The following is a 14,214-nucleotide window of genomic DNA, read 5'->3' on the forward strand; positions in this document are numbered from 1 at the left end:
TTGATCTGTTGGACTGGTGCCCATATTAGAATGATCACTAATTTCTAACACATACAGTAAAACTAGCCGCAACGTTTCAACATTTATTAACATTATTAATATATTAATAACTCTGACAACTATTATGCTTCAGTTCATTTATTGTGCTAGTTTTCACATCTGATCAGTACAATAACTGAAGTGATTAGTACACCATGTATATATAACTGAAGTGATTAGTATATTAGTATATATAATTGATTTACCCAAAAAAACCAAAAAGCAAAGCCCACCACCTTTCATAATTAACTACAGAAAGTCAATACTAAAATACATTTCTTGGTTGCTATAACGACACTGTCATCCAAGCTAATGCAGAAAGTTGTTTTTATTTTAATTGCAGACTTTAATTTTATAGTTTGCTTCTTTTTCAAGCAGCTATTGAAAGAAAATCTAGGAAATTCAGAATAAAATCTTAAAAAATCTAATTAATTTTCTGTCCTAACAGGGGGGCAGCAAACGTTTCCTAAACAGAAAGCATACAGTCTCAAGTAGAAATGACATCCATCCAAAGGTAGAATAAAGAACAGGATAACAATAAAACAGATGAAGTGAAGTAACTTTTACATGTTTTCATCACGGCCCACCTTGAGCGATCATTCTAAATTGTAGCACTCTTATCTGCGTTCTTTGGACGCAGGTAATTGTGGGGAAGTATGCAATTTTCATTCTTTTTTTCTATTTTAATGGCCAAATGGTCAAGGTCTGTTTTGAAATCTGCGAACGCCTCACAGGGTGCACCGCCAACGAACAGTTCCTCTGGGTAATACCCAAGTTGGTACTGTGGAAAGAGAACCAACCACACTGATACGATGCCACCCCTTATACAATAAACGCAGCTTCAGTTAAAAAGACAAAATCATGCGAAACAGCTGGACACTCAAAGCTGGCAAAATTTATTGACTTATTGTAGCTCATACGGTGTTGATTACAAACACCAGTGTGAACATGATGAAGGTGTTTGAGGAGCATGAGGACTGACCTGGCTGTTCTTGCCATACTAAAGACATCTCAGTACTATTAAGAAACACTCATTTCTCATTGAGTGCCAGGTGTTTACCAAGGACCTCTTCTCTGACGTCTCCTTTTAAAAAGCTCGTAGCTCTGTCTCAAATCATTGCTGATAGATTTAGATCATTATAAACTACCACTCCACTAACAGTCTGCATCTTTGACATAAAGTCCAGCCATCTTAAACTGACAAGGCCTTCCAACTGGCTTCAAAAAATGTTACTGTTAGAAACTCTGATCAATTCTTCCCAAACCCTCAGCGCTTGAATCCTTGTTATGATATTCCATGGAACAGATACTTTTGAATCCTACTAATAGACTCAAATAAGTAATATGAAAAAGTTAAAACAAGTGAGAAAGGATTCTTATTTTGCTCACATGAGCTTGCAGTATTTGTTACTGTTTCATTCCTCAAGCATCTTTTTAGCTGAACTCTACAGCGTCTTACCTTTCATTAGGTGACTGAGGCATTCTGAATGGCACTATATACATGCACAGCTTACTAAAACCTTATCTTTATCCCTGTGTCCATTTTGTTACTTAATTCAGTGTTCTTTGCTCTGCTAGTCTTGCTCTGTGCTGTTTAGGCTTACGTGATCATTGGATTTGTTGCTCAGTAGGAGCAGAACAAGCAGAATATTAATTGTGCTGACGACAGGCAAGGCGTCAAGAACCGTCTGCTCTGTGGATCCTCCCTTCCTGCTCGGGGGGGAGCTGTGGTGTGAAACACCACAGATCAGGGTCAGCTTTGTAATGTGGTTCAGTATTACGATGGTTTAGACAAAACCTCATTTCAGAACCTGGCCGTTGTTCACTGCTGCATGCTGGGCAGATACTGTGAAGATCACCATGGTGACAAACTTGATAAGTTCATCCACTTTGTTCAAAGACTGCGGAATTCCTAATTTAAAGGGAAGGGATAACATATTAAAAATCGTGAAGATATCCTAATGACAGATGTTAGACTGAATTGACAATGCATTGGAAAATGACTTGTATCTGTCCTAGCAGGTACATAATAAAGCATACTAGTGTTCATGTTTCCCTGGAAGCCACTTTGAAATATATCCTTGATCCAGTTCTGCAGTTCAGAGTCTTTCTGAACATTATCATCATTGAGGTAGTAGTGCACTACCTTTTGGACAAATCTAATGGGTGTGAAGCAAGGTGATCAAACATTTAGATAAGCCTGAAGCAAAGAATTCAATAATTATACATTCACACATCACATTCATTCAGCGGAGTTCTAAAGTTGGTTCAGTTATTTTTCTTTGAGTTTCCTAACTTCAATGATGTCATAGCAATAACTGACAATGCAGACAGATATGTAGTGATATAAAAGATGTAGAGATATTAACATTGTAGTAAAGTACACAAGATGTCGAGAGAAACAGGACGTTTCAAACAGACATCCTTCAAGAAACACACACACACACTCACTCACTCACACACACACACACTCACACTCACACACACACACACACACACACACACACACACACTCACACACTCACTTCCTTTTCCTGTTAACACTGAAATGCAGTAAAGACAACTTGAAAACACACCACTTATAAGTTTATCTGGAACCTCAGGTATCCGTCACTGGGTCTTTGTTCTGGATTTGACGGCCCAGTAACAAGATTGTTGTCATGTATTTAGAATTACATAGAAATACATACATTTGTTTAAATGCATTTAATGGCAATAATTAAGTCTTAGATTTACAATATTATTATTAATCATATTGATCATGATTATGATAAATTGGACTTTACCAGTTACTAACTGCCATCCACTTACTACTGAGGTAACAAACAACCCAGGAGTTGGGAATACTTGAGTCTGCAACCAGGACTGGTTCTGGGCTCATCTGGGTCAGGGGCTCATTATTGTTGGTTTGCTTTCACACAGAAGAATTCCAACCAAACCTGGAATCGATTGTGCAATTCCATATGCCACTTTTCTGGGTGCAGGTTTGCAAAATGTTAGTCACTAGGTTCATTTTTTCCTGATTGTTATCATTTTTCCTTGGATAAGAACACTTAATGGGCTTTGAACAGCTTTTTGGTTACATGGCATTTCACCATGCGGGAGCACGAGCTATTCTTATGAGTTTTTTTGCCATGCAGGCCTCCATAATACACGTTTGTGTGACGCTACGAGGCTTAAGCAGGATGCGGGGACGAGGCACGTTGAAACAAACATTTTTAATAAAAACATAACACCTACAATTAGCAAACATGCTATATTACATCAAACACGGACAAACATATGACGACACACCACACACTCAACGATTACACACGACGAGGATTAGGTGGATGACACCAGAGGGCGTGGCACTTCAGACTAACGAACACACGCACAGAGACGTTTGAGGAGGAGGGAGGGGCCGTATCATGACAGAACCCCCCTCAAGGGCGCCACTCTCAGCGCACCGGCCTAACGGGCTGCGGACCCGACACCAACGCCAACCGGTGAGGCCAGAGGACCGGGCAGTCCGCCATGGGCCAGCGCAAGCAGGAGCGCGGGGGGTAATACCAGGACTAGGACCAAGACAGATACAGGAACGCACACACACTAACAGGCACTGACACAGACACAGAGGGGAACAAAGTGTTGGTACATTTACAGTAACAGGAACTGGCACACAAACAACACACTTACATTTACACCATTTAGCAGACGCTCTTATCCAGAACACATCCTAGTACAGTACAGTAGGTTAGAATCAAACATACCAGTGAACTAGAATGCTGTAGAATACAGAGATGAATGCTGATACCTAGAAGTACAAAAGCACACATTCAATAGTCTGGCTTGGGTAGCAGCGACTGCCCCGATTTTGGCACATGCGTGCCGGTGCAGGTGCTGCCGTCGCTGCTATTTTGCCTCCACGAGGCTCAGGCGTAGGTGCATGCGCTTTGGGACCTCTCGCCTTAGGGAGAGGAGTGTCCTCCTCTGACTTTGATGCACTTCTCTGCCAGTCACCCGGGGCAGCTTCCTCGCTCCAAGGCAGCGTGCCCTGGGCGGAGCCTTAGGTGGAGCCTTGGGTGCTGGGGGCTCGTCGTCCTCTGAGCCCGTAACGTCGCTCTGCGAGGAAGGATCCCCATGAGGGACCTCCTCCACCTCCATCGAAGGGTCCTCCTCAGGATCGGACTCCCTGTCTGACCGCAGACTAACCTCGCCAATAGCTCCATAACCAGCGTAGCCCTCTGAATAGTCCATGCAGGGGTCGTAGGATCCAGCGGAGTCCATCTCAGATTGCTGGTTATCGTAGTCCAGCTGGTCTTCGTAGGACTCAGACGCGTCCGACCCCGGAGCATCTACAAGGCCCCCCCAAAATCATCCGGCGGGTTCCTCATCGTCGAGGATCCCTGGAAGGTCAGGGTGAGTGACGGACTCTCTGCAGGATAATTGAAGTCCACGGAGTCCAACACAGAAGACTGGAAATCATTATACCAGTCCTCTACCTCCACAGCTGGCCCACGCTCACCTCTGGTGGGCGTCAGGAGGTGCCCGAGGTCACGGGGGGCTTCCCTGTACGGCTGTGGGAGGCGTCTACCTCCCTTCCTTGTCTTCCGTTTTCCTCTCCCAGACATCCTTGATCAGTCCGTGTTTCTGTGAAGCTACGAGGCTTAAGCAGGAACAAACGCTTTAATAACACAAAACGCCTACACTTAGCACACGTGCTATATTACATCAAACAGCAACAAAACCACGATGACACATGAGACATATATATACACACTCGACGATTACACACAACAAGGAGCGGGTGGACGACACGAGAGGGCGTGGCACTACAGACTAACGAACACACGCACGTTTGAGGAGGAGGGAGGGGCCGTATCGTGACAGTTTGTCCTGATGCTCTCAGTAAACACACTCACTCCACAAAGATGATCTTATTACAGTGACCTTCCTCCGCTCCTATGAAAGTGCGGTTTCATTAGACATTTACTGATGTATACTAGTGATATTATATGACTAGCCTGCATAAAATAGGCAAACACTGAAATGCAATCCTTTCACTGTCATGGGGAAATGAATTTTAATGGCTTGGTGTGTTTCAGATGTGACCTTTGTTTTGCTGATTATCTGCTTTTCCATCTCCACTAACTGATGTTCTCATTCTCATGTTTGGTTATGTGTTTAGTTGCTTTGGGCTTGTAGATGGGCTTCTGCATTTTACAGGCGTGGTAACTTTAGTTTCTAAGCACTGGACTGTGTGTTACACAAATCATGTCTGTTAAGAGTTCCCCACAGTGCAGTTCCCTTTTCTGTAAATAACCCATATCCTTTAAGTAGGGTTAGAGTTAGAGTTAGAGTTAGAGTTAGAGTTAGGGTTAGAGTTAGGGTTAGGGTTAGGGTTAGGGTTAGGGTTAGGGTTAGGGTTAGAGTTAGAGTTAGGGTTAGGGTTAGGGTTAGGGTTAGGGTTAGAGTTAGGGTTAGGGTTAGGGTTAGGGTTAGGGTTAGGGTTAGAGTTAGAGTTAGGGTTAGGGTTAGGGTTAGAGTTAGGGTTAGAGTTAGAGTTAGAGTTAGGGTTAGAGTTAGGGTTAGGGTTAGAGTTAGAGTTAGGGTTAGGGTTAGGGTTAGAGTTAGGGTTAGGGTTAGAGTTAGAGTTAGGGTTAGGGTTAGAGTTAGAGTTAGAGTTAGGGTTAGGGTTAGGGTTAGGGTTAGGGTTAGGGTTAGAGTTAGAGTTAGGGTTAGGGTTAGAGTTAGAGTTAGAGTTAGGGTTAGAGTTAGGGTTAGGGTTAGAGTTAGAGTTAGGGTTAGGGTTAGGGTTAGGGTTAGAGTTAGGGTTAGGGTTAGAGTTAGAGTTAGGGTTAGGGTTAGAGTTAGAGTTAGGGTTAGGGTTAGGGTTAGGGTTAGAGTTAGAGTTAGGGTTAGGGTTAGGGTTAGGGTTAGAGTTAGGGTTAGGGTTAGAGTTAGAGTTAGGGTTAGGGTTAGGGTTAGGGTTAGGGTTAGAGTTAGGGTTAGGGTTAGGGTTAGGGTTAGGGTTAGAGTTAGAGTTAGGGTTAGGGTTAGGGTTAGAGTTAGGGTTAGGGTTAGAGTTAGAGTTAGAGTTAGGGTTAGAGTTAGGGTTAGGGTTAGAGTTAGAGTTAGGGTTAGGGTTAGGGTTAGGGTTAGGGTTAGAGTTAGGGTTAGGGTTAGGGTTAGGGTTAGGGTTAGGGTTAGAGTTAGAGTTAGGGTTAGGGTTAGAGTTAGAGTTAGAGTTAGGGTTAGAGTTAGGGTTAGGGTTAGAGTTAGAGTTAGGGTTAGGGTTAGGGTTAGGGTTAGGGTTAGAGTTAGGGTTAGGGTTAGAGTTAGAGTTAGGGTTAGGGTTAGAGTTAGGGTTAGAGTTAGGGTTAGAGTTAGAGTTAGGGTTAGGGTTAGAGTTAGGGTTAGGGTTAGGGTTAGAGTTAGAGTTAGGGTTAGGGTTAGGGTTAGAGTTAGAGTTAGGGTTAGGGTTAGGGTTAGGGTTAGGGTTAGGGTTAGAGTTAGAGTTAGGGTTAGGGTTAGGGTTAGGGTTAGAGTTAGGGTTAGGGTTAGGGTTAGGGTTAGGGTTAGGGTTAGGGTTAGGGTTAGAGTTAGGGTTAGGGTTAGGGTTAGGGTTAGAGTTAGAGTTAGGGTTAGGGTTAGAGTTAGGGTTAGAGTTAGAGTTAGAGTTAGAGTTAGAGTTAGAGTTAGAGTTAGGGTTAGGGTTAGGGTTAGGGTTAGAGTTAGAGTTAGGGTTAGAGTTAGAGTTAGGGTTAGGGTTAGGGTTAGAGTTAGAGTTAGGGTTAGGGTTAGAGTTAGAGTTAGAGTTAGAGTTAGAGTTAGAGTTAGGGTTAGGGTTAGAGTTAGAGTTAGGGTTAGAGTTAGGGTTAGAGTTAGAGTTAGGGTTAGGGTTAGAGTTAGGGTTAGGGTTAGGGTTAGAGTTAGAGTTAGGGTTAGGGTTAGGGTTAGAGTTAGAGTTAGGGTTAGGGTTAGAGTTAGGGTAAGGGTTAGGGTTAGGGTTAGAGTTAGAGTTAGAGTTAGAGTTAGGGTTAGGGTAAGGGTTAGGGTTAGGGTTAGAGTTAGAGTTAGAGTTAGAGTTAGGGTTAGGGTTAGAGTTAGAGTTAGGGTTAGGGTTAGGGTTAGAGTTAGAGTTAGGGTTAGGGTTAGAGTTAGGGTAAGGGTAAGGGTTAGGGTTAGAGTTAGAGTTAGGGTTAGGGTTAGGGTTAGGATTAGAGTTAGAGTTAGGGTTGGAGTTAGAGTTAGAGTTAGAGTTGGGGTTAGAGTTAGAGTTAGAGTTAGAGTTAGAGTTAGAGTTAGAGTTAGAGTTAGTGCTACATTTTCTTTTTGCTGTCTTGTTTATTTTTAGATTGCTTACTTGGCTGGTTTCACAACGTCAGGCTTGACGTGTGTTATGTGCCTCTCTCGTGAGGTATGGACAACAGTTGTTTGATCCTGTAGAACAGGACATAAAAAGAACTCTGAATGATATTTATTTGATAATACCCAAATGTATGAGCTTTGTTCTTTTGTTTTAACTTCTGTTGCGCAATAAATACAAATTTACATATTGAAGTATACAAAGAAACATGTATGATGTCCATGTTTCAGTAGAGGATCATTTTAACTCTTCACACTGAAGTATACAAAGGAATATGGATTTTGCACATGTTAGAAATGTATATATAATTATGACAATATTCATCATGCCAACAATTACTCCAGTCTTGGTATGAATCATGGAAAAAATTAGATTTAAAGCTTTTAAAGTAATTTTTATGACTTCATATGAAGAATCCAACATACTGTACATTCATAAGCTCCACTTACTGTTCTATCCACAATATTATTTCCATTATAATAACATATTACTGCTATAAAATACAATCAGGCCTGACAAGTATTTGTTTAGATGAGCCAACAGCCTAAATGCTATTGCTCAATGTGCCATGTTGCCAGTTGTGAGGTATCGCATCTGCATGGACCAGACGAAAATGAAATTCTCCTCACACAAAGGAAACGTATAAATACTCTCATTTGTGAGGCTCATGATCATTAAAACTGTCAAACCCTATCTGGTATATTTTCTTCTGGTTAACATGTGTGTACTATTGTTTAACGTGCCTTTTTTCAGTTTGAGCTATAAAATCTCTAAAAGATCCAGAGTAATCTAATAGACGTGTTATGCTTAGAAGGAGTTTGCATATCTAACATATATACATATATATGTGTGTGTGTGTGTGTGTGTGTGCGTGTGAGTGTGAGTGTGAGTGTGTGTGTGTGTGTGTGTGAGTGTGTGTGTGTGTGTGTGTGTGTGTGTGTGTGTGTGTGTGAGTGTGTGTGTGTGTGGGTGAGTGTGTGTGTGTGCGTGTGCGTGTGCGTGTGCGTGTGCGTGTGTGTGAGTGTGTGTGTGTGTGAGTGTGAGTGCGTGTGGGTGAATGCGTGTGCATGTGAGTGTGAGTGTGTGTGTGTGTGTGTGTGTGTGTGTGTGAGTGTGTGTGGGTGAGTGTGTGTGTGTGTGTGTGTGTGTGTGTGTGTGTGTGTGTGTGTGTGTGTGTGTGTGTGTGAGTGTGTGTGAGTGTGTGTGTGTGTGTGGGTGAGTGTGTGTGGGTGTGTGTGTGTGTGTGTGTACCAGTATTAAGGGGGAGAGGGTTTGCTTCTCCCTTACAGATGCTTGTGTGTGTGTAAAAATAAGTTTAGAATGGACTGCAAGAATTTTTATTTGGCATTTAGCTGACACTTATCAAAAGTGACTTACACTTATGACTGGGTTAAGGGTCTTGCTCAGGGGCCCAACATTAGCAACCTGGCAGCACCAGGACTGGAACTGCCAACCTTCCAATTACTAGTAGAATACCTTAACCACTGAGCTACAAGTCTTTTGACAAAATCTCACACTACGTGTACTTCACTGTCATTCGCTGAGTGGCATCGTATGATTAAGGCCCCACCTCCAGGGCAAGTCAGAGGAAGCGAAGACTGAAGACTGAACATTTTCTTTTTCGAGAAACATGTCTTGCATAAGTGACGAGAGACAATATTCCTCTTCAGTAAAACCATCACTCAACAAAGAAAAGTAAGTAATATTTCAACATAAGCCATCCGTACTGAGCGCAATGCTTTCCCTGATAAGAGTGATGGGTATTATTTGAGAGAAACTCAGAAAAACAGCTTTTTCGGAGACGATTCTAAAGTCCGGGAGAGCATATAAAAGGACGCATAACATGATAAACCTGCATGTGCTGTCCTCTAGCTACACAGGCATATGGTTTTAGTTTAGTCAAAGGTCCACAGGCTGTCGTTTGTACGATGGGAGATTTATACGTGTGATGAAGTGGGAGACACTCAAGCCTACGAAGGCTGAATCCGAACATCTTACACACCCGAAGGTTCATTCGACCCGATCGTCGCCTAATGCAGGGCAGAAAGTGCGGGTCCGGTGGAAGCACTAGAGAGAACAGCAGGATACCAAGCGTGTCGCCTGGGATTTTCCACTTACAGTTTGGAGACAATCCGCATTCAGACCAGGGATATAAACTTTTCTCATAAGTGAACCCACTTTTTCTAATATATATTTACAACAGTAATATACATTCAGATTTTTCCTAATTCTAAGAATTCATAAACCTCATGCATGTTTAAAATGAACAAGTGTCGCAATTGTAAATTGATACTGCAGGCATTAGTAGCCATGAGCAGTGGTAGCTATGTGGTTAAGGTACTTGACTTGTAATTGGAAGGTTGAAGACCCCTAACCTTCAGTTGCTCAAGTTGTACTTAGTCATAATTGTAAGTCACTTTGGATAAAAGTGTGAGCTAAATGTAAAAAAAAAATTATGTAATTATTAGTGGTCAAACAGTAAAAAAAAGTGTCCTGTGAAATGTCAAGAATATAATTTTAACTGGTTACATTTATAGTGTATAACTAGGCCTGTCACATTCATTCACAGTTTCTTCAAACAGCACACAGCAAACAGTATCACAGTGTGGTGATACTTATTTTCTTTTTAAATTAAATAAACATTCATCAGACTCTTAGTAACATATAGTGTAGTGAAGCATCTGAATACATTCAATACATGAATCAAGAGATCTTTAATTCTTAATACGTTTTTCACAAATTATAATGCATATCTTAGTATACTGACCGAGCTGTTATAGACATGCTGTTGACAATGTTCTGTAACTGGATTTTGGTTAGGGATTAGGTCAAGATTAGAGCAAGGGTGAGGATTAGGATTAGGGCTGAGATTAAGATTAGAGTTAGGATTAGGTTTTGGGCTAAGATTAAGATTAGAGTTCACATTAAGTTTTGTGTTGAGGTTAAGGCTTGTTGGGTTGGTTTGAGGTTTGATCACGTGTCTAACCCATTAGCTGCTCTTCTTGTGAGTAAACTTGACTGCTATTGTATTCAAACTCATCTGATTCATTTATGACTATGTTACAGATACTCTGTCGAGTTTATTTTATTTAAGTTTTACCATGAATATAATATGAAAATGTAGTATATGGCAGCTCAGTAGCAGATAAATTAGCCATCCAATGTGCATGATTCAGGAGAACACTGGGATGTTCATGTCAGGTAAATGTATCCATCTGAAACAGAATGCATGATTCCAAATAACCATTTATTTATTTACTTTCTTGGCCTTGGTCTGTCTCCTGTTTTGTTGCTAGGCTTCATGAGCAGTGGTGATGTTGAGGAACGCTGTGATTAACCATGTTAGGTTGGTTTTTACTGTGTAAAGCTGAACTCTTCTTGATCCCCAGCTTCCTGCAACCCTGTCCTGATGGCCCATCGGTGTGGGTTGGGTTCATAGAGGACATCCCTGTCATTGGGACAGTGAAAGAGGGCGTGGAATTGGTCTTGGCTGTGCATGAAGGGAATGAGTCAGTGGTCAGGCAGAAAGAGGAGGCCATTATTAAGAGTCTGTGTGCTCCACCTCAAGAGTCACTGCTGGAGCCCATGAAGGTACGTCATATCCATTACAGAACAAATATATGCCAATTAAATAATGGAACCAGAATCTGCACAGGCTGGCATGTCCACCATATGTCAAATAAATATAAAGTGTCCTCTTGCAAATAGCACTTATATCTCTTGAGAACACCACCAGCAATACTACAGCGTCTGTCTGCTGGTGTAGCCGATAATCGGAATGGGTGAGCTGTATGCACCCCAAGTCATTCTGCTAAAGGATCAGGAGAAAACACCGTGGACGTGATTGTGTCCTTGGTTCTCATAGGCTGGGCCATAGAATACTTAGTAACATTATGCACACACAGTGGACAGTCATCCATGCATTTATTTATAGCAGAATCGATTATTAAATGGTCTCCCTACCAGTCTTCTTAAATTTCTCAAACAAATTAAATTGATTCAGAATGCAGCTGCCAAACTTCTTACTACTAGAACTGGCTCTGTGCATTACAGAATTGTCTTTAAGGTACAATTACTCGTCTATAAATCACAGAATGGTTCAGGACTAATGTATCAAACTGAGATAGTCATACAGTCCAATCCAAGCAGACCTCTTACCAGGAGCTCATCAGCTAACCTCATATATTTACCCTCATATATTTACGCTCATGTAGTTACCCTCATATACTTACCCTCATATATTTACCCTCATGTCCTTACCCATATATAGTTACCCTCAGGTAGTTACCCCCATATAGTTGTCTATTCCCTGTTGTCTCAACTCCAGGGTAAAACAGCAAGTTGGTTGGAAAGATGGAAGCTTGTAAAGGTTCCAAACGTTCCTTTTCTTTCTTTCTACAGAAGTTGGACATTCCTGAGACACCAAAGTCAGCTGGAGCCTCAGGACATTGGGAGTCGTCTGGACTGCAGGACATAAGAGGTTTCTGACATTTGTTTGTTTGTTTACATAATAATGAATAAGAACACAATGTTATTGTTGTTTTTATTTATGTTTATTCATTTGTCATGTTAATGTTTTTCCCCACAGAGGTCAGATTGGAGTTCATTGCTGAATATGTAATAACAAACAAAAAAGGTCAACAAACAAAGCAAACAAAGCAAACAAAGCAAACAAACTCAGAGAAAACTCAGATGAAGCAGGAAGTTGAAAAAAAGATCAGATGTATCATAGCCTATGAGTATACACCAGCCAAAAAAGACAAGGCATCGGAGAGATCTAAACGAGGCGAGCATGTCTTCAATTACGGAATTCTTAAATTTCATAAAAAGTTACTGGATGACTTTTTAAAAGAGAAGAAAAAAAGCTTCAAGAAAAAAGAGGACTACAATAGATTAGGTTGCCACAGTCTTATTGACGACACAGCAACGATCATAGAAAAAACTACAGTTTTTTTTGATGAGGATGAAGTTCATATAAACAGCAATGCAGTAGTGTATGGTATATATTGCCGAGAACTGCGTTCAGCTCTTTTTGGTAGGCTTGACCCAAACAAAAACACTGATAACGCTGGTTCCAGGGTGAAAGAAATCACATATTACATGAACAAAGAAGAAGTGTATGTGGATCATTATGCCAAGGAAAAATGGTTTATGGACGACGGAAGAAATAAAGAAACATTTAAAACAGTTAAAAAAGAAGTGAAAGAAATGTACGAAGACAAGCGTGGGGTCAGGTGGTGTGATGAAATTAAGACACTACTGAAATAAAACCTGATCATAAGTGACTCGTTGGGTAGCGTTTTTTTGGCTCTTCACCTTTAACTGTAACAAATCTTTTTTCCTTTTCTTTTATCGTCTTTTTGTCCTGGAGGGGCGGTGTTCGGTGGTGAGGCTGTTAATAGTTCAAAAACTGGCTTATTATTTTGGATTTAACAGAAAATTGCTGTTCTAAGTGTTAGACTAGAAAGGGGCTGCAACCAGTCATTTGAGAGAAAGCTCACTGATAGCTAAAACCAGACATTATCAACGCTTTTACATTTTATCTCGACAGATACACATTTCCGACAGTTCTAAACTTGCTTGCAGCCGAATATAAAGATCTTTTATTCAATTATGATCATTAGTACTCAATTATTACTTTGTTACAAGCTCTGTGTGTGCTCTGCGACCTTGACCTTGTGCATTGGAAAGGTTCAATATAAAATAAAATGATGCTGTTCTGTGATTGATCGGAATTTTCCGCAGGGCCAGCCAACATTCAAAATATTTATATTCAGTAAATATTGCATTGGAATTTAGTACTATGGATTTTAGTGTGTCTTGTTTATGTGATCCTTGTGTACACTGGTTTCATTCTGTTCTGTTCCGTTCACTTCTAATGAACGTTGCAGCAACACCCTGGAGAAAAGTTATTTCACTTCACTGAATGCTTGTACATGAACAGGACAATAAAGTTCTTCTTGAGTCTTGACAATTGTTTATTTGAGTGAAGACGCATCTGAATGGTTTCTTAGGTTTGAATGGTTCCTAGCAGTTTAAAATAATGTTACAACAATAATTCTGATATTTTTGATACTGCAGCTAAAGCTAGTTTCTTTTTCTTCTTCTTAACATTGACGGCAAGCACCTCATATCCACATCTCACATCCATGACATCACAAACAGAAACAGTATGAACTACAGTCACGCAGAACAACTTCATAGATAATCTACTGGATGGCTGCACCAGCAGAACTCTTTTGAGTTACTCTAACAAAGTCACTACCTGGGCAAATTGAAATCCCTTATATAAATTCCCAGTCATCGGCTACAAGTATAAATGACTAATGAGAGGATGAATGTTGCAAGTTTAATTGATTAGTGAAAATATCTATGCTGATGTTTAATTGGTTAAATATAAGATATATGCTGAAGCTTAACTGGCTAGTGAGAGGATCTATGCTGAAGTTTAAGTGGTTAATAAGCAAACCTATGAGAGAAAAAAACTACACACACTGGCCGAGGGTCCAAATTCCTTCCATTGCTGCATGTGTCTAAGGAGGCCCCTGCCTTCCTCGGAGGGCAGCAGCTCAGCACATGGGTTTCATGTTTATTCCTGTGTTCCACGTCTTTGACTCGATTACATGCCACGCAGGTCCCGGCTGCTGTGTGTCTGCTGTGTGTCCTTGGTCACACCCCCTGGGTCTTATTATGTCTTTGTTGTTCCTTATTCAAGACTTTTGTTTCGTTCGACCGTTGTCAGTCATTGCAGTTACAGGACCATACAATTTGCTTTAAGGCCCCAGCACAGAAACAGACACTAGATCAACGTGCCTTGTCAAAAC

General features: G+C 41.1%; 1 protein-coding gene across 1 annotated transcript; it reads left to right on the plus strand.

The window, feature by feature from the left end:
• The first annotated feature begins 8,957 nt into the window (after positions 1-8,957).
• LOC118241593 (uncharacterized) lies at positions 8,958-13,327 on the plus strand. Its single transcript, XM_035527544.2, has 4 exons — positions 8,958-9,085; positions 10,780-10,981; positions 11,792-11,870; positions 11,979-13,327. The coding sequence occupies exons 1-4, from the start codon at positions 9,021-9,023 to the stop codon at positions 12,656-12,658; spliced, it is 1,026 nt and encodes a 341-aa protein (XP_035383437.2). The 5' UTR covers positions 8,958-9,020; the 3' UTR covers positions 12,659-13,327.
• Positions 13,328-14,214: the final 887 nt, after the last annotated feature.

Source organism: Electrophorus electricus, chromosome 8 (genome assembly GCF_041902795.1).
Source record: "Electrophorus electricus isolate QZ-2024a chromosome 8, ASM4190279v1, whole genome shotgun sequence".
NCBI lineage: Eukaryota > Metazoa > Chordata > Actinopteri > Gymnotiformes > Gymnotidae > Electrophorus > Electrophorus electricus.